Below are 26,435 nucleotides of genomic sequence, written 5' to 3'. Positions count from 1 at the left end.
GACTGATCACTTGGACCAACCCTGGTGCAATGTGGAAGGGGCCCACACACGGAGGTGAATACCAGGACACAGGGATTTAGAACTACCCTCTTAGAGGTCAGCTGTCGTTTTCCAGACTTATTTAATTGTCCAGCACTTGGTCTGTTTTTGTGTATTTGTGTATTTGTTGCTGTTGAGGGTAATGTTCCACAAGTAGCTTGTAGACCAAGGCATTGCTGGTGTTATTCACATCTCCAACAGGAGTGAATCTCCAGCAGTGGGGCAATGTTGCCACTTACGGGTCATTTGGCAATGTCTGGAGGTAGTTTGGCTTTTTACAAAGAGGAAGGCTGTCACTGACACCTGTAGGATTGTGGTGTGGGCTGAGTTGTGTCCTCGAAGAGAGAAATGTCGTAACTTCAGGGTCTTTATCGATGTCATAAGTTAAATTAGAATGGTCCCTAATGTGGTGTGACACTCCTGGTAAGAAGAGAGGAACTCAGACCTAGAGACACACAAGAAGAAGATAGACGGGGCTGGAGAGATGGCTCAGAGGTTAAGAGCACTGACTGCTCTTCCAGAGGTCCTGAGTTCAATTCCCAGCAACCACATGGTGGCTCACAACCATCTCACAACCATCCGTAATGAGATCTGGTGCCCTCTTCTGGCCTGCAGACATAACACTGTATACATAATAAATAAATCTAAAAAAAAAAAAAGAAGAAGAAGATAGCCATTTAAGGACAAAGGATGCTGGAGAGGTATTCCTACAAGCCAAGGGATAATGGGGGTGTCCAGAAGCTGGAAGAAGCAGAAGACAGTCTTCCCCAGAGGATTCAGAGGGAGCCTGGCATTATTGGCCTTTTTGTTTCAGACTTCTGGCCTGCGTAACTATGAAAGAAATGGCTATTGTTTTTTGTTTTGTTTTGTTTTGTTTTGTTTTGTTTTGTTGAGCCCAAGTCTCATAGCCCACACTGGTCTCAAATTCTTTATGAAGCCAAACTCCCAAGCGCTGAGATTAAAGGTGTGTATCACTATATCCAGCTCTCTATTTTATTTTGTAATTTTATCTTGTTTGTATTACTATTTGTGTATATGTGTGTTTGCGTGTGTGTGGTGGTCTGATTGTGTGTGTTTGTGTGGGGTGTGCCCATGGCATAGAGTGTGTGTGTAAGTCAGAGGAGACCTTTGTGGAGTCAGCTCTCTCCTTGTCCCTTTATAAGATGTGGTGGTTTGAGTGAGAATGGCCCCCCTAGGTTCATATGTTTGAATGCTTGGTCCACAGTTAATGGAACTGTTTGGAAAGGTTTGGGAGGTGTGGCCTTTTTGGAAGAGGTGTGTTGTGGGGAGGGGGGGACACATGGGACTCTGAGGTTTCAAAAGGCTAAACTGGGCGTTCTTTTTCTCCCTCCCTCCCTCTCTCCTCCCTCCTGCTTTCTGTGTCCTCCTCACTCTCCCTTTCATCTGTGGATCAGGATATAAAGCTCTTAGCTTCTTAGCTACTGCTCCAGGGCCATGCCTGTCTGCTTCCTGCCATGATGGTCTTGAACTACTAATCCTCTAAAACTGTAAGCAAACCCCAATTAAATGCTTTATTTTCTAAGAGTTGCCTTGGTCATGGTGTCTCTTCATAGCAACAGAACAGAAACTAAAAGATACAGGTTCCAGGGATCAAACTGAGGTCCTCAGGCTTGTGCGGCAAGCACCTCTACCCACTGAGGCATCTTGCTATTATTGTTAAACATCTGGTTTTGCGCACTTCTTATAGCATCCCTAGGAAATGAGTACAGGTGGAGACCAGAGGGACCACTGAACATCTACAGTGCACAGGACTGCTTCTGCTGCAGTCCCAGGATTATCTGACCAATTAAAAAGAAAGTAAAATTTAAAATAAACCTGGCCCCAAAATGTCGATAGTGCAGAGACTGAAAAACCCTGTCTTCTACCTCTGGGTTCTCTTCTATCAGCAAACTAGAGAATGTTGAAATCTAGTTTCATTGTTGCCCATCAGTTGTGTCTACCTTGGCTTTGTTTTCAAGTTCAACTTAAGGTATTTACACATTTAGGATTGTTAAGTTTTATTCATGAGTGGGTTCTTTCATCATTGTGAAGTGTCCCTGTTAATTCAAAGCTAGCTCATCTGATATCAGCATAACCTTCCTAGTCCTGCCCTGCCCCCCCAGCCTTTGTTATGTAGCGCAGGCCAGTCTTGAACTCACTGTGTAGCCCATGTTGACCTCCTACGTTAGCCTCTCCAGGGCTGGGATTGCAGGTGCGTGCTGCCACGCCTGGACTGCTGTCCTGTCTTTCTCTGTCTTTTGACTTTTAGCCTCCTACATACTTATGTTTGAATTTTAATACCTGTAAATATAATTGAGTCTTGAAGTTTTGAGAGTTTTTTGTTTGTTTTAGTTTACATGTCTACCTTTAAAAAAAAAGAAGATAAATTTTATTTTATGCGTGTGGTGGTTTTGCCTACATGTATGTCTGGTGCACCACCTGTCTGCAGTGCTACAGAGGCCAGAAGAAGGTGTTGGACCCCCTGGAACTGGAGTTACGGACAGTTGTAAGTTTCTAAGTGGGTGCTGGGAATTGAACCTGGGTCCTCTGGAAGAGCCAGCGTTTCTCTTAACCATCAAGCCATCTCTCCAGCCCCCACGTCTGCCTTTTAGCTGGTATATGTAGACCATTTACATATTTCTAGTAGCTTCACTGAAAAACAGCTACAACCTACCCATTTAGAATAATCCAGTGGCTTTGCTATGTGAACGAAGTTGGGCATCATTACCATTATTAACTTTAGAATGTCTTCATTAGCCCAGAAAGAAACCCTATGCCCTGATCATTATGTCTCAACTTCCTCATCCTCTCCTCCAGCCCTAAGCATCCACTTGCCTACCTTCTGTCTATATCTACTTAAGCCCTCTGTGAACAGGATGGTAAGAATGGGAACCTTTACGACTGGCTTCTTTTACTTTACCTTTTCTTTCTTTTTTGGTTTTTCGAGACAGGGTTTCTCTGTGTAATTTTGTGCCTTTCCTGGAACTCACTTTGTAGACCAGGCTGGCCTCGAACTCATAGAGATTCGCCTGCCTCTGCCTCCCGAGTGCTGGGATTAAAGGTGTGCGCTGCCGCCGCCCAGCCGACCTTTTTTTCTTTCTTTCTCTCTTTCTCTCTTTCTCTCTTTCTCTCTCTCTCTCTCTCCTTTTCTTTTTTCCTCAGGACAGGGTTTCTCTGTGTAGCTCTGGCTGTCCTGGAACTTGCTTTGTAGCCCAGGCTGGCCTTGAACTCAGAGATCCACCTGCCTCTGCCTCCTGAGTGCTGGGATTAAAGGCGTGCGCCACCACCGACGCTGCCACCTCCTCCTCCTCCACCTCCTCCTCCTCCACCACCTGGCTTTACTTAACATTTTCAAGATTACAATCTTGTACTTTATGTCAGTATTTCATCCATCTTGATTGCCAAATAGTATTTCACAAAGTGGATAAACCACTTTTTTTGTTTGTTTTTTTGTTGTGTGTGTGTGTGTGAGGGGGTGGTACAGACAGGGAGAGAGACGACATTTGTAAAAACGCATGCCGTGGCACACAAATGAGAGAGCAACCTCAGGTGTCATCCCTCATCTTCCATCTTGTTTAAGACAAGGCCTCTCATTTGCTGCTTTGTATGACGGGCTAGCTGGCCATGGGCTTGTGAGGATTTTCTTGCCTCAGCCTCCCATCTTGATACAGGAGCATCAATTACAGATGTGTAATATTGTGGCTAGCTTTACGTGGGCTCTGGGAATCTGAACTCAGGTCCTCGAATGTGAGCAGCCAGTGCTTTACCCATTGAGTCCCCTCCTCAGCCCTGTACCAGCTTTTGTTTACCGTGGGTGGTGAACATTTGGACTGCTCCATTCTGGGAAAATTATGAATGAAAGGAAGTCCTGGGTTTCACTCCCAACACTGCATAAATGTGCTGAGGTAATGCAAGCCTGTCATCCCAGCACTCAGGAGGTGGAAACAGGAGGAAGAGACGTTCAAGAGCATCCTTTGCCACGTATGGAATCTGAGGCCAGCCCCAGCTAGAGACTCTAAAACAATAACAATCAGCTAAGGTTTAGGTCTTTTTCATAAGATTTATTATTTTACTATGTGGTACATCTGTGGGGGGGGGAGGGAATACCGTGGGTAGGGGGTGAGTGGTGTGTGTATATGTGTTTAGGTGTGTGGGTGCCCGAAGTCTCAAAGGAAGGAAAATAGCCAGGAGTCTGGAAGAAGCCAGGAAATGGCCATATCTGAAAAGGAAATGTTCAAACCCTTTAAACAGCCTGGAACGAAACAGTGGCCCACAGGAAAACAGTATGAAAGCAGACCTCTGCAGAGATTTTACTAGAGGAAGGATGTTTATGAACTATCCAAAAGAAGTTTCCAAAACGTTCTACAGAATTAGGCGAGATATCAGGGGATTAGAAGGACAGGGCAGTGAGGAAATGGAGATGTTTGGGAGGATGGTCACTCCGTCCTAGCACTGTGTTGGACCCGAGGCCACTAATACGGTATAGTTCTGTGCCATGGCATCATAGCCTTGGCACAAACGGGTGTGAACACAACAGCTCAGAAGCAAGTGAGCAAATAACCAGTTAGGATGAGCCTAAGCTACCCCCCTAGAGGAAGCCGGGCTCGGCTGACATCCCCAGCCAGCTGGCTGCTATCTTTTTACAATCTTTTGCACAGCTCCAAGAGGAGATGGGCAGACTTGGACTACGGTTTCAGACAAAGCTCATAGTCCCCACTTGTTTGTGCAAACTTGTATCTGCTCTTAGTGCAGGTTGCTTTCGGTATCAGTGGGTTCCACATCTGTGGTTCCATAACCACAGATCAGAATTATTTGGGTTTTTAAATTCACCTGTGTTGAACATATACAGGCTATTTTTTTCATGGTTTTCCCAAACAATGCCCCATACTGTGCAGTAGGTATCACAGGTTACATAGGTATAACGTAGGTCTTCAAGTATATAGGAGGCTATCAGGAGGCTATGCATAGCTCGTGCAAATGTGATGCCACTTTATTAATATAGAAGGGATTGGAATGGGATTTTGGTGTCTTTAGATTATGGGCTTCTGAAGGCAATCTTCCCAAATATAGAGGGAATATGGTTGATATTCCAGGAACTGCCAGCTTGGGCCACTGTCTTCTAACTACAGTTACAGCACACATAACAGGACATTGCCATAAGACTAAGGGCATGGGGCACGAATAGCAGCCAGTGAGGTGGTTCATCAGGTAAAGGTGCTTGCTGCCAAGTCTGGTGACCTGAGTTCAGTCCCCAGAACTCACAAGGTAGAAGGAGGGAACTGACTCAGGCCAGTTATCCTCTGCTATCCACAAGAGGCATGCACACCTCCCCATAAATAAATACAACTAAAAAAACAAGGCTGGGCAGTGGTGCATACCTTTAAGCTCAGCACTCGGGAGTCAGAGGCAGGCAGATCTCTGTGGGTTTGAGGCCAGCCTGGTCTACAGAGCTAGTTCCGGGACAGCTAAGACTGTTACACAGAGAAACCCTGTCTCAAAAAAACAAACAAAACAATAACAAAAAGAATAGCAACTAGGTACGAGTGGAACTGGGCATAACTTCCATCATCATAACTAAACAAGGCTCTGAAGTTAAGTAAATATCTGAGTTCTTGTTTGATTTTAGGTTTTCTTTGTTTGGTTAATTCTTGTTATATTTTCTGATTTTTTTTTTTTTCAGACAGATTTCATGATGTAGCTCTGGCTGTTCTAGAACTCACTCTGTAGACCACACTGGCCTTGAACTCACAGAGATCCTCTTACTTCTGCTCTTGAGTGCTGGTATTAAAGGCCTATGTCACTATTCCCAGTTTGGTTGGTTGTTTTTGAAGTAGCGTTTCATATGGCCCAAAGTGGCCTCTTAACTTGTAATGTGCTTGAGGATAGCTGGAATCCTGATCCTCCTGTCTCACCCTCCGAGTGTTGGGGTTATAGGTATGAGCCACCAACCCTTGCTGATCCGTGGGTCCTAACTAGGTTCTGCCTTTTTCTAGTTGTATTACTTACTGGGCTGTTGGCCTTTCTAGGTTTTAATGTATCTTCTGGTATTTGCTTGTCTTTGAGACAGTTTTGCTCTGTGGCCCAGGCTGACCTTGAACTTATCTATGTAGTCAAGGTTGGCCTCAAACTCTCAGCAGTCCCCCTGTCTCAGCCATACAAATGATGGGATTACAGGCATGTGCCACCATGCCCAGGCTTATTGTATCCTCAATAAAATGCTTCTACTTAATACCTAACTGATAGAACTGTTGCACAAGATGACCCTACAGGCAGGTGTGTGCACATTTCCAAATAACAGCAAACAATAAGAAGCAGCATTGATGAGACTTAGCACTCCTGTGCCCAGCAGGTAGCTCAGTGGTAGAGTATTTGCCTGGCATACTCTTAGGGATTGATCCCCAGCACAGAAGAAAGGGGGGGTGGCCCGAGAAAGTGGGCAGGAGTGAGCAGGAGTGAGAGCAAGCTTTTGCAATCTAAGAAAGTACAAACAGCAGTGACAGGATTGGATACTGGATATCAATCTGTAAATAACAGTGCTTAGAACAATCCGCACTGCTTTTTCAATCCTGTTATCTTAGAAGAAGAGTCACTAGACCGAGCCACACCCAGCAACAGCAGCTTTTAATTTTCCTTAAACCCCACAATAGGAAGGAGGCACATCTTTTGATTGTTACATCATTTCATTTAACCCATTGCTACCCCACAAGTACTGTAAATTCAAGACTGTCGAGACAACAGCTTGGAGGTTGCTTTTAAAAAATTGATTTGGGCCAGGCGGCGGCGGCGGCGGCACATGCCTTTCATCTCAGCACTTGGGTGGCAGAGGCAGGTCTATCTCTGTGAGTTTGAGTCCAGCCTGGTCTAAAGAGCTATTTCTAGGACACCCAGGGCTACACAGAGAAACCCTGTCTCAAAAAAAAGAAAAAAAAAAAAAAAGTAAAACAAAAAACAAAAATTCCTGCAAATCTAAGTCATAACTTCTTCCTCTAGAGGGCAGCATTTGCTAAAATAAACACTATAAGGATTCTCTGCCAGTGTGTTTTTAACACGGGCTATCCGTAGTGAGCTGGCCCCAGTCTCTGCTGCCTCCATTCATCTGTGCAAAGTGTAAAATACACAGATTTCTAAACTCTGCCCTACATATGCTGAATCAGTAAGGAAGGAATCACAAAAGGAGTTGGAAATAGATTTTTTAAAAACTCTCCAAGAAAAATAAAATTAATATTGTTTAATTCATTTCCTCTCGCCTCCCCAGACATTCTGTCAACCTTTGTTCAATCTACTGTGTGCAAATGTGTGTGTGTGTGTGTGTGTGTGTGTGTGTGTGTTGTATATTTATCTGTGGTGGCCTATTTTTGCATTAAGACTATAACCTTAACCTTTAAAAAAATTTAATTATGTTTATTTATTTGTGTGTGTGTGTGTGTGTGTGTGTGTGTGTGTGTGTGTGTGTGTCCTTGTGTGGGCATGCATGCCAAAGTGTGCATATGGAGGTGAGAGGACAACTTTTGGGAGTCAGTTTTTCCTTCCCACCACGTGGATGGATTCTGGGGATTGAAGTCTGGTGGTCAGGCTTGACAGCCAAGTACCTTTACCTGCTGACCCATCTCATTTTGACCTTTAAAAATGGGGATTATTTAATAAGACTCCAGAAAGATTGTTCACTGTCTATTTTCTGGACCTGAGATGGGCAGGTCTATTTCAGAGAAGCCCTAAAATATTTCAGTTTTTATATTTATCAGCGATGCCTGCTTTTGATTTAACATAAGTAAAAAGTTGTTTTGGGCTGCATGTGACTGTGGAGCAAGATTCTGGCAACTTGACCATAAATAAAACCCCAGCACTTGTCAATCTGAATTGCCAGTCAAGCATGTAGGCTGGTTAAGCCTAAGAACAATTCAGTGGTGCAGAGATTTCGAGAGAACGTGTAGCAGAGCAATCAAAGCCGAGGGATTTGGTCACCTCAACAGGAGATGAATATTCCTGCCTGGCTCCTGGTCCTTGGGTGATTTCTGTTTGTTTCGGAATCTTTAAAGATGATTTATGAGTCAGATTAAGGTCACCCTTCCTTTTTGTGTTCCATCTGCTACCTTTACAGGGTCACTGTGACATTTTGAATTGTCAAAGAGTTCCAGTACAGCAAGTTCTGCTCCCAGCTCCTAGACCTTTCCCCAGCCCTTTGTATTTTGAGGTAGTGTTTCACATAGCCCAGGCTGGCCTCAAACTCACTGTACAGTTGAGGTTGGCCTTGAACTCCTAATCCTCTTGCCTCTCCCTCCTAAATGCTGGCATAACAGTTCTGTTCCATCATCCCAGCTCTATCCCTAGATTTATTATGTTGGAAGAAATGCACAGGAGAAGGACTATGAAGGCAGTCTTTTGTTTTTTCAAAATTTGTGTGTCTGTGTGTACATGAGTGTAGATGCCCACAGAGGCCAGGGGTGTCAGATGCCCCTAGAGTGGTCTGATATGGGTGATGGGACTTGAACTTGAGTCCTCTGGGAAAGCAGTACTGTGCATAACTGCTAAACCATTTTTCTAGCCCCAAAGCAGTGTTTTTTCAATCAAGCTTAAAAAAAAAAAAAAAACTTTAAAAAAAGGTTTATTACTGTGTCATGTGTGAGTCTGAGTGTGGGTTCGAATGTGCCACAATGTGCACGTAGAGGTCAGAAGACAACTTTCAGAAGGGCCATCTCTCATTTCCCTAATAGTTATGGGTCACTGAACTCAGCTTGTCAGGCTTGTACATTTTTATCTGCTGAGTGTGAACCATTCTCACTGGCTCCAAGCTCCTTTATTTGAAACCTCAAGCACATGACATGGTCTTACAGATCTTGTTGTCAGCTTGCAGTCTAGACATGTCATCAGTCATTGAAGTGTTCCTCCCCAATTCAGGGCTCTGGGTGCTCCGTGGCTACCTGGACCACCATGCTCAGGAGGGTTGGAACTTCTGGCCCCCTATACTCTCTGCCAATCCCAAACCCCAAACTTATTTGCATTGAGACCTGTGGGTAACACTTCAAATTGTGTCTGCTGCTTTCAAAATGGCCAGGATTCCCCCTCTCAAGCTTTCTGCATTCTGCAGTATGATGGGAATTGCCTCAGGTTGGGGGTGGAGGTAAGACTAGGAACTCTTACCACAGGATTTGGTTTTCCTAGGGACAGTTCTGTTATAGTTGGATAGAGTTGACCCAAAGCACACACAGACTGAACACTTAGCCCCCCCCCCCCATAAACAGCACACATACACTACTTTGCTGTTTTTTTTTTCCCTAGGATTACATTTTCCCTCAAAAAACCTGAAATTTACCACGTGCTGTCAAAGCAGCAAGACAGGAAAAAAATGAGAAAATTTGTCCCTGCTTCCCTCCCTTCGTGGCCCCATGTAGCCCAGGCTGGTCTTCACTAGAGAGCCAAGGATTACTTTGAACTTCCAATCCTCTTCCAGAGTGCTGGGATTACAGGTCTAGGCCAACACACCCAGTTTTTAGAGGGCTGGAGATGGAGCCCAGGGCCTCATGTATGCTACACAAGACTGCCAACTGAGGTAATACCCCCAGCAACTCCTTTTTTCTACTAGAATAATAAGTAATCTACTTTTTCCTTGTGCTCCAAATGTTAGTTTTTCTTATTATAAACAAGTTCTCTCCTCCCTCTTCCAGCTCAGTGGAGGGCAGCTTGGGACCCAGTGACGAAACAACTTGTTGGTCTCATTAATTCTGGTTAATAACCCACAAACCTTAAATAGACCTTGGAGTCCTCAGCCCACCCACACCCTCCAAAGAGTTGTGACACATGTCATCTCAAGCTTCACCAGGCCACATCTACAAAGGTCACGTAAACACACATGCACAAGGAGCCACATGATTTCCTTCTTATAATTTTTGGTGAATGACTTGGCTGCGGTTCATACCGTGGGGAACGGATGGCTGCGGGACATGAATTGGGGGAATTCCTGAGGGCAAGGCAAGGCAAGAAAGGGGCCTTAGGACTGGATGAGGCACAGCTGGAGGACCCTCCACAGTGAACTCTGAGGCGGCAGCTCAGGGCCGCCAGCCGCTGAAACCCTTGTTCCAGAGGTCGCCTAGGCAACCCTAGTAAGTGGTTGCTGGCAGCATGGAGAGTTGTTGGGCATCCTCTTCTTCCAGAGCAAGCCTCATGCCGTAGGTCCTTCGTCAGACGAGTGGGGCCTCCGGTGGGGTGGCAGATGTCATTTTTCCTTGGCCTGCGGACAAGTTTATCTCTCCGAAAGCACAGCGCCAACAAATACCGAAAGCCCAGAGTTCGTCTCGGCCTCTAGCACCCAAGGGCAGAAGGCAGCCCCAAGCTAGCCCGGCCTTGGCCTCGGTCTAACCCGCCCTCTCACGATCACCACGCCCCCAAAACCAGCGTAGGCTCCGCCCCATCCAGACAGTGACCCCGCCTTCTACGGGCTCCGCCCTCCGGACCGCCCTTTAGCCCGCCCCGACCGGAAGAAGCCGCGGCACAAGGCACTTATAGGGCCGGGAATGGGGGTGTCGCCGCCGCCCAGTCAGCTCCGTGTCCACCGATCCTCCGCCGGTGCCGCGCTGTCGTCGCGGCACCCCCGCCCAGCCCTCTGTCCCCTCCGTCCCCAGTATCGGCCGGTGGAGCCCGGAGCCAGGGCCGCGTCCCCGCCATGCCGGCCCGGTGGCTGTTGCTCCTGCTGGCGCTGCTGCTACCGCCGCCCGGCCCCGGGGTGAGTGACCAGGGGAGTGCGGCGCGGGGACGGGCGGGCTGGTGGCCGGAGGAGAGCGGCGCGGCCGCCGTGGCTGGCGTCCGAGCCGGGCCGAGGCGGCGGCGGCGGCGGCGGCAGCGACAGCGGCGGGAGGCCGGGCGCCGCCGCTGAGGCGGCAGCGGGAGGCTTGGCGGTCATTCACAAGCGTCCTCCTCCCGAGGCACCTTCGCGGCCAGCGCGGCCCAGGCGGGCAGCGGCTCCAGGGCCCGGGACGCGCGCGATCGGAGCTGTCTCCCGAAGGCCCGAGCCCCGGGCGCGCTGCCCACCTGCCCCGCCGTCTCCACAGGTGGGCGCCGGCTCGGCCGCGGTGGCCGCGGAAGGACACCCGAAGCCGGGCGAAGCGGGTGGTGACTGGAGTTGGGAATCCTTGCTCCAAAGTTTTTAAAAATGCGACTTTGCGAAAGGAATGCAGCTGGGAATTGGGTACGGCGTCTTTTACCCAGCCGCTGGGTTCTACTTACCTGTCCCGAAGGTTTCTTTGTATTCGGAGGCAGGGGGCTTCCTGCCAGTGCTTTGGTTTGCTAGTAAGCTGTGGGCATTGGACCCTTTTAAAGACCCGATGAGTGGGCCAGAGTTGAAGTCACTTCAAAACTTAAAGCTGTCTCACGTGTGGGGCCGTCAGAAACGTCTCATCTTGTTTTCTGGGGAAGAAGAATGGTCCCGGTTTATATTTATTTAACTCTTTATCCATTTAGGGTTTGGACACTTTGGCTAAAGAGGACATTTTGTGGGCGGACATGGTTATTTTCATCTTCTAGTTGGAAGAACCGAGGGCTTAAATTTTTTTTTAAAAAGAAAAACGCACTGTTCAGGATGTAGGCATGGCACATTTGTACTGGTCCTGTTTAATGACCTCTTTGAAGGTACCGTGTTCCCTTTAATAGGGCTTATCATGTACCAGGTGTCCTAGTGGAGGACTGATGTGTGGAGACCCGCGGGCCAGCCGCCTTGTTAACTCTGGCGAACTCTTTGAACTCTTAGGCCTTGTAGGTAAATAATTGTGCTCCCGGAGTAACAAGAAATTAGAATTTAGAAACTACTGAAGTGTTAAAGAAGGTTGACTTTTTCAAATTCAAGGTTTTTTTTACCCCAAAGGAAAATTTATATGCGTTTTCGTAATGACAGACCCAAGGTGTTTTGGGGGGGTTTTGTTTTGTTTTGTTTTTTTCTCTCCTAATTAAAAAGAAAAGATCTACTTTTCACAACTAGAACCAGGTTTTGAACTTGAACACTTCACCTTGGGTTGATTGATTGCTGCCTGGTATCTGCTCACAAACAGAGTGTATAAACACAATGATTGAATGTTTGATGTGGAAATCGATCATTTCATATTTTCACAGCCGAGGTGTATATGGTTTCCTTCCCCACAGCTTTGCATTGACTCTTCCTTCGCTAGATTTTAGTGTTTTTGTCATCCAGCAATATAGGGTAAGGAGCCAGAAATAACTATTTAGCTTTAGTTTTAGTGCATGTCAATATTTTCAAGTTGTGCCTAAAAATCCAAACTTGTCATGGAAAAGATTCTAGACCCTTATCAAAGGTGGCTTTACTGTAACTTTTTAAGATGAAAGGTAGAATTTCACTTTCGGAATTTTCTTCTAATAAAAGATTTCAACTCCAAACATTGTAAGAATTAGAATTTTAAAATTTGAAGTTAGAGCAGAATTTGTACTTAGAGTAGGCAGCAATGACTTAGGGCAGAATACAGCAGCTGTTAAGTCAGACAGACCTGAGTTCTAACTGATAACTTGCTAGCTGTATCCTCGGGCAAGTTATTTTTCTTTTTAGTGACTTCGTTTCCTGATGTGTGAAATGGGGACAGCGAGTGCTTGGGAAGGAAGGTACCTTGCACATAATAGATAGTGAATGTGTGTTCTCTTTATCTCCCTACCCAGAGTGCCTTTTACTTTGCATCATTTTAAGTGTAGTACTATGCCTTGGCAGGGATTTGTGTGTGTGTGTGGAGGGGGGGGGTGTTTTGTTTTGACTGATGAAGTAGCTGGTACATTGGAGGCAATGCTGTGATTTTTTTTCAGAGTGTGTTTTTTCCTGAGCCAGACACTGACTCATTATTGGTTGAGGGGCTAGGCTACAAGATCCAAAATGCAGTAACATCCTTATTAGTAAGTCCTGGAGGCTGCCTTTGCCAATCCAGAATGTGCTTAGTCACATTCTAGAGTTTTCCCTTTCTTCCTAGACCTTTATCTTATATCTAATGTTGGCTAATTTTACATGGGTGCCACTTCACTCAGTTATATTCAAAACATTGGCACCATGTGACACCAAAAAAATTAGCTCAGCTAAGATACATTAAGTTTATTTAGTCAGTATTTGGTTTGATGGGGGCTAAGAAAAAAAAAACAAAAAACATTTGAGAACCAAGGACCATATGTGTAAGAAACACAGTGTGCCTCTGAGAGAGAAATCTCAACCAGAAATGGCCTTGTTTATCATTTCCTGTGATGGCCATCACCTGCATGAGTTACCCTAGGAGGAGACATGAAGCTGTTTATTCTGTGGCTATGAGTAGATGCTTCATTGCTGATGTTATCAGGATAGTTGATCGTGAACTTAAACTGTAGTTGTGCGCACATGTATGTTTCATTAATTCAGCTGCCCACTCAGCTTTCTTCAGCAAGATAGTGTTTCAGAACAGTAGAGAAACTGTATGTGAGACTTTCTCTAAAGAAAGAACATTTATGGGCTGGAGAGATGGCTCACGCCAGCGGTTAAGAGCACTGGCTGCTCTTCCAGAGGACCCAAGTTCAATTGCCAGCACCCACATGGCAGCTCACAATTGTAACTCCAGTTCCAGAGGATCCGACACCCTCACACAGACAGACATGCATGCAGGCAAACACCAATGTACATAAAATAAAAATAAATTATTTTAAAAAAGAAAGAAAAAGAGAATTTACTGCTCTTACAGAGGACCTGGGTTTGATTCCCAGCACCTACATGGAGGCTAAGGACAGTCTGTAATTCCAGTTTTATGGGATTCAGCATCCTCTTCTAACCTCTGCAGACATCAGGCATGTGTGTAGTTCACATATACATACATGTTGGCAAACATTTATATACATGTCTATAATAAAAATAATTTTTTTTTTTAAGTTCAAAGATAGAGCATGATCCTGACTAGGAATCAGTGAGACACAAAAGTTTCTTCACGCTGTCTGGTGGCATAGTTCCACCTTCATGGATCTAGGAGAGATAGTTACTTGCTTACTTCAGGTTTTCTACACCATTTTCAGGTTGAAGAATCATTGAATGTCTATTTAATTTTCATTGAAATTCTCCTTGCTTTTGAAATCTAAAATCATCTGTAATTTTAATATGTTGTGTGTTTTATAATCAAATATTTCCTCCATAGAAATGATACAGAAGAGAAACACCTAATGTCATTTTAATGGATTCAGTTCATATTATTTTCAAATAATTTGGAGCCTGTCACCTAGCCAGATGATTAGAGAGTGATGCTGACTTAAAATATAGGGATGGTGAATCATACTCTGTGAATAATAAGGGTGTTGGTTGGCTCTGTCTCCCGGATGCGGAAGATTGTGCTGTGGCTTTAGCTTTACCATATTCCACAGACTTGCCTGCCTCAGAGTGACATGTTGCAGAGATAGGCGGGTGAGTGCACTCTACCTTATGGGGAAAGAAGAAATTAAAAACAAATAATCATGAGGCCATTACTTGCATTTCGTATTAAAATTTTAACCATCATCCATGTAAAAAGTATTCGAGCATTTGTGTCCATTCACAGGTTGGGGAACAGGGTCCTGGTTGATTGGGTTGGAAGAGCAGTGAACCATGGTTGCCTAGCAGTTGCCTTGCTGGACTTGTGGGGTTGTTTCCATTTTCCCAGTCTTGTAAGGAAAGGAGTATTGCCCTTTATTCAGCGGTGTGAACGTGCACCAGTGTGCTATTTTCTGTATGATAACATGGCAAATCTTAAAAAAGAAAAAACCTCAAAATAATCATCTTTACTGAGGAAAAGGTAGAAAGGGTAGATAAGCCTGCATTAAACAGAACAAGATGAAATTAAAACCCCTATATAATCACTACAAATCAAACATCACCTCCATTAACATTTTCAATAGCTTTGTGGAATGATAGTTCACTCATTAAAAAGTCTAATACAGTAGTTTTTAGTGTATTGATAGAATTGTACAACCATTTCCACAAGTAATTTTACAACATTTTCTTTGTCACTAAAGAAACTCCATACTCATTAGCTGTTACTCCCTTTTCTCACCTCAACCTCCTGTCCTGTGGTAATACTAACCTACTTTCTATCTCAATACATTTGCTCGTTTTGCACATTTCATACGAATGAAATCATGTAATACTTGTGTCTTATAACTAGCTTCTTTGATCCATCATTCTGATTTTTCCCTTATATAGAACATAACAGTACTTCATTCCTTTTAGCTGCAGAATGATATTTTCATATGTAGACACACCACATCCTAGCAGTGGGGATGGTCACGTGGGTTACTTTTACTTTTGGCCTACTCTGGATGCTGCTAAGAACACCTAGGCGCTAGTTTTTCTTGTGTAGAATTGCTGGATCATGTGATAACTGCATATTTAACCTTTGATGAATGGCCAGATTTTCCTAAAGTCAGCCTCACTAGTTTACATTCTCACCTGCAATGTACATGGGGGCACTTACTGTCTTTTCTTACAGTTTTCTAGTGGGTATGAGTGGTAATTCATTGTGGTTTTGATATGCATTTCCCTGGTGATTCATCTAATATCTTGATATTCTTTCTGACATTTTTTCTGTGCACAAATTTACATAGATAACGTTTTTCTTCCCAGACTGAAACACAGAGATATTTCTTATCAGTAAATTTAATTCTATAACATCTTACTGTCTACATAGTATTTCTGAATGGATGTACCGTAATTTCACCATTTAGATAATGAGAGTGTTTTTAATTTTGATTATTATAAAAAATGAATAATGTGATGAACCACCTCATTGCTAAACTCTTGCATGTATCGTAGTTGCTTAATTATTTGCTGGGAATAGTTCCTAGCACTGAAATTTGTGATTATATGTGTAGATTTACAGTTCTCTTCTGAACCTCAAGCACCGCTGGATGTTTGTTTTGTTGATTTTATTATTTTCATTTTATATGTATACATATTTTACCTGCATAGATGTCTGTGTACCATGTATGTGCCACATGCCTAAATAGGCCATATTAGGTCTTCTTGGAACTAGAGTTACGGACAGTTGTGAGCGGCCATGTGAGTGCAGGGAATCAAACCCAGGTCTTCTGGGAGAGCAGCCAGTGCTCTTAACTACTGAGCCATTTCTTCAACTATTGGATGTGTTTTAAAGCATAAAACGAACTTTAGATTGATAAGACAGCCATTTTAGAATAAGCTGTTTTCTTTAAGTTGAATGAAAAATGTTTGGCTTATGTTTTCAGGATGAAAATAACTTTGGCAGTCTCGATGACCCCTATGTAACTAAGCGTTGCTGAGAAGATGCTTTATGCTGGCCTTTTAAATAGCGTCTTTGCAGCTTCCTCTGCTCCGCAGTGGTTTCAGATCAGCTTTCTAGCAGATGCAGCCCCCACGAGCGCTCTGCAATTCCTCAGGGTAATCCTGTGACTTTAGTTTTGATGGTAGCCTGTCTCCTGCAGATAAGAGTCTTTGTATTTGGTTAGGAGGCCATTTACAGTTTTGCCCAAAGACTGTTCATAAATCAAGAGGTAATGGATGGATCAGTTGTCCTTCTGGAGGCTCCAGTTCTTTTCATGGCATGTCCATGGAGATGTTTTCTTAGGGAGATTGAAATGCCAACGGACAATAAAGTTATTAGTTTGGGTTGTTTTGTTTTGTTTGGTTTTGGTTTTATTTTGCTTTATTTTCTTTTCCCTACGAACATACCTGAACCTATTTATCAAAAAGAATGTGTCTCTTTCAAAATAATTACTTCATCAGGATCAACTTGTATGTTATACAAATCTGCCCCCCTTTTTAGCATTTTGGTTATATCATTTATAACTTTTCAATCATGTAGTTTAATTATTTATTATTAAGTAGCTTTAAAACAAAATAACTTTTTTGGAGACGGGGGTCTCTGTATAGCTCTGGCTGTCCTGGAACTCACTAAGTAGACCAGGCTAGCCTTGAACTCACAGAGATTCCCTTGCCTCTGCCTCCTGGGTGCTGAGATTAAAGACATACTGCTAGGCCCAGCACCAAAATAACTTGTAAACATTTTTGTTTTGTTTTGTTTTTGAGACATGATCTCCAGGTGTAGATTACGCTGGCCTAAACTAGTTTGTGAGATCCTTTGCCTCTGCCTTTCTAGCTGGGATAACAGATGTAGGCCACTATGTTCTACCCAAATAACTTTTCAATAACCCTAAAACAAAAAGGAATCTTTTTAAAAATACATATATTTACTCTTAAGCCAGTTATTCTTACATAACTTAAAACAGTTCCTAGTTCCTCTGGTCTTCACTGAGTAGAACTTCTACATGAGTCACACTGCAGTTTTGACCACAACTGTTACTACTTAGTTTGATCACAGTTTATTGCAAACACTTGGATTAGATTTTTGCTTGTTTATTGAAATGAAACCCACCCTCAGATCATCAAGACTTTCTACCACTTAGGGGATACAAGAGTACAGTTTTTGAAGGGAGTTTCCATAAAGTTCTAGAAGTATTTTGAGCTGTAGTAGCATATATGAATAACTGTATAGACTTCTGGGGGCACTGGGAACAGTGTAGACAGCTCCATTCAGTCTCAGCCATCTGATCCAATCCATCAAGAGTACAGTGCTGGTCTTTCAGTGACAGTGAGAATACAGTCAAGACTTGGAGAGTGAAGTTTAGACATATGCCACCACCCCCACTCCCTCCCAGCTATGATCCTTCCCTCTCAGGTTGAAATCCTTACCCTCTAGAAAAACAGATTAGGAAGCTGGGGCCAGAGAGGTCTGGTGACCTGTCCTAGGTTATATGTGAGTGGCAAGAAGAACTTTGGACCAGGTCCTCTTGCTTTTCTCTGGAGAGCTGTCTCCCGACCCTTTGCAAGTTTGTGGTCCTGGGGCTTACATTAGAACTCATCAGAACAGTTCTCCTAGTTAGCCTGAGGCTCTGGCTTTGGAGAAGGACCATCTGGTAGGCTTGCTGCTAAGCTGGAAGATGCTTCCTTAGATGGTGGATATTCCTCCCACATGAGCTGTGACCTCCTACCCTGTGTTGTAGTGTGGAGCTTCAGCTTAAGCTAGAGATACTGTCTTCATCTGAGAAGCTCTGTCAGGAGACAGGCAGTTTTTAGTGGCCTGACCCAGCTCCAGAGGGTTAGGATCGAGAGGCCACAAAGCCAGCTCTGCAGATCAAGCTCATTTCTTTGAGGGCTAATAATATCCTAGCAGGTGCGTGTTTTTCAGTAACTTCTCGCCTGGTAATATGTCTGAAATAGCAAAACTGAAAACTTGTGTCTTAGAAGCCCTTAACTAAGTCCTTATTACCAAATCTGCCAAAGTCTTCACCAGAAACCCTGACGAGATGGAGCTGTCTCTGCAGAGGCCCCACCTCCCAAGCAGTTTTGGCACCAGGGAAGTGGGCCTGTAGTGACAGGAAAGGGTGACCCATGGACCATAGAGGGACTCAAATGAGCCTAGGTGAACCTAGAAGGAGAGTGTAATAGGGGCTGGGGGACAGGAAGGTGCTCTGGGTTGTGGGTGTGACTTCTTGCTGATAGATTTGTGCTAGAGCCAGAGAGACAATCCTGCCTTGCTTTTTTTTTTTTTTTTTTTGCCTCTATGGAATTTTGCATGCTGTGTTACCCAAACTCGCTATAGTATAGGTACTTAGCAAGTACTGACTGAATTTCCCTTTCATGTTCATTAAGAACAATAAAGCAGGGATCTGTCTGCCTGCCTGCCTGCCTTCCTGCCTGCTGCCTACCTACCTACCTACCTACGTACTACCTATCTATCTATCTATCTATCTATCTATCTATCTATCTATCTATCTATCTTAGACAGGATTTCTTTGTATATCCCTGGCTGTCCTGGAACTCCCTCTGTAGACCAGACTGGCCTTGGACTCGGAGATCCATCTGTCTCTGCCTTCCGAGTGATTGGACTACTGGATTAAAGGCGTGGGCCACCACGGCAGGCTGTGCTGTCACTGCCCAGCACAAGGGGCAATTTTATTTTTTATTATTTTTTAACATAATTCTTTATTGATTCTTTGGGAATTTCACATTATGTAACTCAATCCCACTCACCTCTCAGTCCCTTCATATCCACCCCTCACCCCTGTATCAGCTACCCCCCAAAATTAAGTCAAAACAAACAACAAAAAACCACTTCATTCCTCTTATCTTTCCAATACCTCTTCATTCATCCTAGTGGCATTGGGAGCTGCAGCGTGTCATGCAGTATACCCCTTTGTCCAATCAGCTACACCTGAAAAAATGTTCATTGCAAGGAGTCATTGGTCTGGATCAAGGCCTCTGGCACACCATCATCACTGGACCCTCACCAAAACTCCTCTTGGATATCCTGCTATTGCCTCAAGTCATGGAGGTCTTGCAGTTATCGTTACACAGGACCATTTCCTTCACACACTCCAGCAGGTCATAGGTGGGTTTGATGTTAGGGTGGGCCAACCCAAGGCTCAGGATGTGGGTCTGGGTGGTAGCTGAGCTGATCAGTCCAAGCCACTGGGACAGTCCCCTTCAGGTAAGGGGCAGAACCAACTCTCCTAGGCCCATGCCATTGAGGCCAGCTCTCCCACTCCCGTGGTGAGGGGTGAGGCCATATCTCTCAGGTGTATGGAGGGGAGCTCTTCTGCTGCAGTGTCCAGCAAGGGGCAGGGCCAGTGAGGGACGGGGCTGGCTCAGCATGGCCCTTGAATTTCAACACGCATGGTTTCTGTTATCCCCTGTGGCACCATGGGCCATGGACATCACCACAGACCCCAGCTGCAGCAGGAACACAGACCTAGACAAGCCCTCAGCAGCAGCTGGAGCCCAGGCGTCACCATGGCCTGATGGCAGCACAGACTTTCCAGATTGATATGGCCCCAGCAGAAGCAAGGAAGGGGCAATTTTAACTTCAAGCAAATGGCTTGTGGATTTCAAGAGTTAAGGTGGGGAAAGATGCCACTTTGACATATATTTGGTTTTTGGTTTTTTGACACAGGATTTCTCTGTGTAACAGCTCTGGCTGTCCTGGAACTCACTTTGTAGACCAGGCTGGCATTGAACTCACAGACGTCTGCCTGCCTCTGCCTCCTGAGTGCTGGGATTAAAGGTGTGTACCACCACCACTGCCCAGTAGTCTATAATCTTTAAAAGGATTTCAATGATAATGTATATCTTTATTCAATTAAAGGGGCTTTCAGAACACTTGCTTGGTTGGGTAGGCACAACCTGAGAATGTGGCATCTTCTTCATAAACTTTTCGTGTTAGCAGTGAGGTTCATTTTTTTATGGTGCGGATCAGTCCAGGTCCATTTCATTCTTCACTCAGTGTGAGGTTTCACTCTTCAAAAAAGGACCCTTGATCCAGGATTGTCTTCATGTATTCAGCATGATTTTCTTAGTTAGCAGACTAATTTATAATTATAATTCAAAGCCACATTGTTCTTCAGTGGATCATCTCCCCTCCCCCATCTCAGATGAGGGGCACTTGTTTGTCCACGTCTCTGGAGTGTTCGTCATGGAAACTGACTTTCTTCCTACATTTCTGAACAAACAGTGCTGTCAGATCCCCAGACCCTGATGTTCCAGTGATCTCTGGCTGAGCAGCCAGAGGAGCTTGTTGACTAAGGTAAATCATATTTCTTCGAATTAATGGCCTGTGACTCCTGAGGGGCCTTGCCGGGATGAGAGAAACATCTGCACAGAAGGCCACAGCTGCACCAAGGATGTGTTACTTGCAGCAATGCTTCCTAGCCTCGGCTCAAATTAATCATCTGGAATCACCAGGGAAGCTTGTAAAGCTCCATTCCCAGCTACTAGCCCAGATGAAGGAAGTAAAAAATCTCTGGGCTCACAGCCTGGCATCTTTTAAAAAAATGTCTTAAGCCGGCCGGTGGTGGTGCACATCTTTAATCTCAGCACTTGAGAGGCAGAGGCAGGCAGATCTCTGTGAGTTCAAGGCCAGTCTGGTCTACAGAGAAAGTTCCAGGACAGCTAGACTATTACACAGAGAAACCCTGTCTTGAAAAATTAAAAAAAAAAAAAAACAACCTTAAATCCCAAGTAGGTAGCAGTCTTTAGGTAATCACTGTGCCTTCCTGGTCTTGATCTTGACAGACTAAGTGCAATTACATGTCCCAGTGATGTCACAGAGCACCCCAGACCAGCGACACTGCCAGCTCATTTATGGAGAAGTTGGGAATGATAGATTGTGCTAGTGAGTGGCAGAACTAGAAATAATAGAGAACCAAGTACTGGGTTTTTTTTTCTACTGTGTTTCATTGTTCAACTTTGTGTGTATTTGTGTGGCATGTTCAAGTGTATGACAATGTATGTGGATGCCAAAGGTCATCCAGCCTCTGGTAAACCTGGGAGTTATTCCTCAGGTTGGTTTTTTGTTTTTGTTTGTTAATTTGATTTTTTAATTCATTTATCTAATTTTATTTGTATATATGTGTGTGTGCACGCGCGCGTGTGTGCAAGCCTGAGTGTATGTATGTGTACTATATGTGTGCAGGAGTCTACAGAGTTCAGAAGAGGTGTTTGGCCGGGCAGTGGTGGTGCATGCCTTTAATCCCAGCACTCAGGAGGCAGAGGCAGGCGGATCTCTGTGTTCAAGGCCAGCCTGGTCTACAGAGTGAGATCCAGGACAGCCAGGGCTACACAGAGAAACCCTGTCTCAAAAACCCCAAAAGGAAAACAAACCAACAAAAACAAAACAAGAACAGAAGAGGCATTTCATCCGCTGGAACTGGAGTTACATATGGTTGTGAGCTGTCATGTGGATGCTGGGGACAAACTAGGGTCTTCTGCAAGAGCAATAAGGAATCTAATCCACTGAGCCATTTCTCTAGCCCCTAATTTAATGTTTTGAGACAGGGTCTTTCACTCGGACTTGGAGCTTATTAATTAGGCCAGGCGGGATGGCCAGTGAGCCTCAGGGATCTGCCTGCTCTGATTCCCCAGAGTTGGGATGATAAGTGTGCACCCCAATCCTCGGCTCTTTACATGATGCTAGGGACCAAACGCGAGTCCTCGCCTTTGCATGGCAAGCGCGTTACTGGTAGAGCTAGCTCACTAGCTATTCAGCATTTTCTTTTGTTACTTTTAAAAAGCAGGTTAACATAAGAACCATAGATACTTCTTTTTTGAGCACAAACTGTTGAGATTGCTATTATTAGCATTACCTGATAGCTGGCCTTATATTCAGATATACTTAACTGAACTGCAAGAAGTCTGTACAGATTTTTTAATAATAGTTTTTTAAATAATTTATTTTTATTTCATGTGTGTTGGTGTTTTGCCTGCGTGTATGTCTGTATGACAGTGTTAAGTCCCTAGAACTGGAGTTCAGACAGTTGTGAGCCATCGTATGGGTGCTGGGAAATGAATCTGGGTCCTCTGGAAGAGCAGCCAGTGCTCTTAACTGCTGAGCCATCTCTTCAGTCCCCTATAGATATTTATTAGAAGGTACCCAACACTTATTTTTGCTTTTTTTGTTTATTAAGAGACTTGGGAATTAAAACAACTTAGCTTTCCAGGTTCCCTCCCCAAACCCTGACAAGTGAAACATCCTTGTGATATTAAAGAATGCAAGCAGGAACTTCAGAGCAAGAATGAAGTAGCTTAGGGAAGTGGACAAAAGGTGTTTCTGAAGGGAATAAGTTGGACCTTTAAAGTACAAGAGTGAAGCATGTGCTTTCCTAGAAATCAGTGCATCAAGGACATAGCTGTGTCCCATAGTTAGTGAGCCACTACTCACAATAGCCATGGTTGGGAATCGGTCTAGGTGTTCATCTGCAGACGTGCCGATAAAGAAAATGTGGTATGTATGCACAGTAGAATGTTATCCAGTTGGGGATGGAGAGAAGCAAGGTTCAATTCCCAGCATCCACATGGTGGCTCACAACCATCTGTAACTCCCAATTCCAGAGGATCTGATGCACTTTTCTGACCTCCACAGGCATCAGGCACACATGGCAAACAGATGTACATACAGGCAAAATATTCATAAATAAACAAATAAGTAAATAAAGTACTTTTTAAAAAAAGAAAGAATGTTATCTGGTAGTGAAAATGAATGAAATCCTGTCACTTGTGGTAACATGGATGGTGGTCATAAAAAAGAATGAAATGCTGTCACTTGTGGTAACATGGATGGAACTGGAGGATATAATGTTAAGTGAAATAAGCCAGACATAGAAAGACAAATGCCATATGTTCTTAGTCACATGTATAAGCTAAAGAAATTGATCTCATAGAAACAGATAGTAGAATAGTGGTTACCAAACCAGGCATGGTGACACATGCCTATAATCCCAAAACTTGGGAGGCTAAAACAGGAAAACTGACAATCTGAGCTACATAGTTTAAGACCCCATCTCAGGGGGGAAAAAGTACCAGAGGCTGGCAGGGAATAGGTGAAGAAGACAGAGAGGGCAGGTAATTAAAATATAGTTAGTTACTGGTGAGATGGCTTACTAGGTAAAGGCATTGGCTACCAAGCCTAATGACCTGAATTTTATCTCCAGAACCCACATGGTGGAAGGAGAGAACTTACTACTCCACATTGTCCTCTGACCTCCACAGTGTGCCCTGGCACATGCCCCTCTTCCCAAATGAGTAGGTAAATAAATGTATTTTTAAAATATATAGCTAGGGAACTAGAAGGAGTTTGGTAGCACAATAGAATGTAGTTAGTGATACATTTATTAAAGATTTTGAAATAGTTGGAAAGGATTTTGAATGTTTCTTTTTAAAAATTTATATCTTTACTTTTATTGTATGTATGTTTTGCCTGCATGTATGTCTGTTTGCCTTGTGTATACCTGGTCCCTGTAGAGGTCAGAAGAGAGCATTAGGTCCCTGGAACAGGAGTTTCAGGCAGCTATGACTCACTGTGTGAGTATTGGGAATGCAACATGGGTCCTCTGCAAGAGCAACCAGTGCTCTTAACCGCTGAGCCATCTCTCCAGCCCCAGATTGTGAATGTCTCTAACATTCAAAATGATACATGAGATGATAGATATGCCAATTACTCTGACTTGATTGTGGCATATTGTATAAGTCTTAAAAAAACATATTGGGAGCCGGGCGGCAGTGGTGCATGCCTCTGATCCCAGCACTTGGGAGGCAGAGCCAGGTGGATCTCTGTGAGTTCGAGGCCAGCTTGGTCTACAGAGCAAGATCCAGAACAGGCACCAAAACTACACGGAGAAACCCTGTCTTGAAAAAACAAAAACAATAACAACAACAAAACCAAAAAAACACATATTGGGTATACATAAGTACATACAACTATTTGTTTGATTTTGGTTTTTTGAGATAGGGTTTTTCTGTGTAGCCTTGACTGTCTTGGAACTCGTTCTGTAGACCAGGCTGGCCTCAAACTCACAGAGATCCACCTGCCTCTGACTCCCGAGTGCTGGGACTAAAGGGGTGCACCACCACTGCCTGGCCTGTTCCATTTGTTTATGGGTCAGCAAGATGTCTCAGTGAATATTAGCTTGCTACCAATCCTGACTACCTGAGTTGGCTCCCTGGAACCAACATGTTAGAAGAACACCAACTCCTGAAAGCTGACCTTTCTTCAAAAACTGACCTCTATGTATGCATGCACAGACACACACTTATACACACTAAATAAATGTTTAAAAATGGGTTTGGTTTTGTTTGTCAATAAGAGGAACGTGTAGAGCAGAGTGGAGAGTAGGGACCTGGTGAGTCAGTGGGTGTGTTTCCATGAAATAAGACTCAGTCATCCCGGAGGACTCTGGAAACACAGGACCTTCCCTGAGCACTGCTCCTTGCAGAGCACTCTGAGAAGCGTCACATCACTTAGTGTAGGGTCAGCACACAGGTCTGTACCCAGTTTGTTCCTCATCTCAAATTCTGGAGAGTGGTGGCAACAATTTTCAGATACGTTTGAAAATCCTGAGCAAATGTAAGAGCTCCTGTTGTTGACTTTTCATGGAAGGAGAAAAAACTTTCAAATTACGGAACTTCCCCAGCAATTTCTTGATTTTTGTGTTGACTCTGTTTCCAAATGTGCATGATGTGTGTATGTTTTACGTTAACCAAAATTAAAATTTCTTCCCATTATAGTAGCATCTATAACATCACCAAAGAAGTTAAAATACTATACAAGTGTTGTAGACCAAGATTTGAAGAGTCTCTCACCTCAGAGGTGCTGTTTGCTTGGCTTAACCCAGCAGTCTTTCCCCATAATTCTGTTGGAGGTCTTTTTCCAGTTGTCATGGTCTGGGTTTACAAAGAAAACAGTTGCCTTACACAGAGTGATTAAGACGTTTATCTATAGTTTTGCTGCTTAACTAACAGAGAATCAAACCACAGTTTCTTCTAAGACCAGCCCTGTTCCTGCTCTGAGGGCTGAGTACTTGGAAATCTCTAGAGTTCTTAGTGTGTGGTAAAGCTCAGTCCCTTATCTGATCTGTGGTTGGAGAAGAGAGTTCACCCTTTAGGTTTAGATGGTGGATGCTTTAAGAGTCTATAGCTTGTGCTTATAGCTAGAAATCAGCCTTTTGGTCCCTACAGCATTTTCTTTTTATTTTATTATATGTTTTAGTTTTTAAAAAATTCTTTGGTATTCTTTCCCTACCCTAAACCTTGAAGTGAATCAGATAATTACTAATATCTAATGTTGCAATATTTTGAGATAAGTGGAGACACCAGGGTGTGGCAGGTCAGGATTAGGAGTGACTGTGTTGAAAGGCATCAAGATCTCTATGGCCTCTCTGTGGATTTTGGACATGGTTTGATGGGCTGGGGTTAGAAGGACGACAGCAAAGCCCAAGGAGAGGTGAAATCCTCCTAAGCCATGGGTGCTCACATCCAGCCCACTGTTCTTTCCCAAGAGAACCAGAAGCTGAAGCTGGGCTGTAGTGGCTCACAACTTTAATCCTAGCACTTGGGAGGCAGAGGCAGGTGGATCTCTGTGAGTTCAAGGCCAGCTTGGTCTACAGAGCAAGTTCCAGAGCAGCTAGGACTGTTACACAGAGAAACTCTGTCTGGAAAAAACAAAAAAACAAAAACAACAACAAAAAAGAACCAAAAGCTGATACCTGGAGAATTGGAAAAGCCCTACCCAGAGCCCTGCCTAGAACTCACAGTGCATCCCACATCACCTTCTTCTGCTTCATTCAATCACCACCCCCCAAAAGTTATTAAACATATGCCAGGCTGGGGGGGGGCTGTCCCCAAACCTTGGTGTTTGGTTTTGTTTTATGTTTATGAGATAGATCTGACTATGTACCCTCGGCTGGCCTAGAACCACTGTGTAGAACAAGCTGGCATCAAACTCACAGAGATCTGCCTGTCTCGGCTTTGGTTTTTTGAATTTTGGTTTGGAGAGGGCTCTTCACAAATTTTGGAGTCAGATGGACACAAGCTAGGCACTCTAGGAAGGTAGAGTGGCTCTGAAGATAGG

The 26,435-nt window shown here is 44.1% G+C and overlaps 1 protein-coding gene across 1 annotated transcript in view; it reads left to right on the top strand.

Moving 5' to 3' along the window:
• The first annotated feature begins 10,516 nt into the window (after positions 1–10,516).
• The window catches only part of Ern1 (endoplasmic reticulum to nucleus signaling 1), a 105,203-nt gene continuing 89,284 nt past the window's right edge, over positions 10,517–26,435 (top strand). Inside the window, exon 1 of the mRNA XM_059271984.1 lies at positions 10,517–10,756. Coding sequence (XP_059127967.1) covers positions 10,697–10,756 — 60 coding nt within the window. The 5' untranslated portion in view covers positions 10,517–10,696. The remainder of the gene's footprint in view (positions 10,757–26,435) is intronic.

The sequence above is a fragment of the Peromyscus eremicus genome, chromosome 8a (genome assembly GCF_949786415.1).
Source record: "Peromyscus eremicus chromosome 8a, PerEre_H2_v1, whole genome shotgun sequence".
In the NCBI taxonomy this organism is placed as follows: domain Eukaryota; kingdom Metazoa; phylum Chordata; class Mammalia; order Rodentia; family Cricetidae; genus Peromyscus; species Peromyscus eremicus.
Note: the sequence above shows the minus strand (reverse complement) of the source record. Positions and strands in the feature narration are given on the sequence as shown.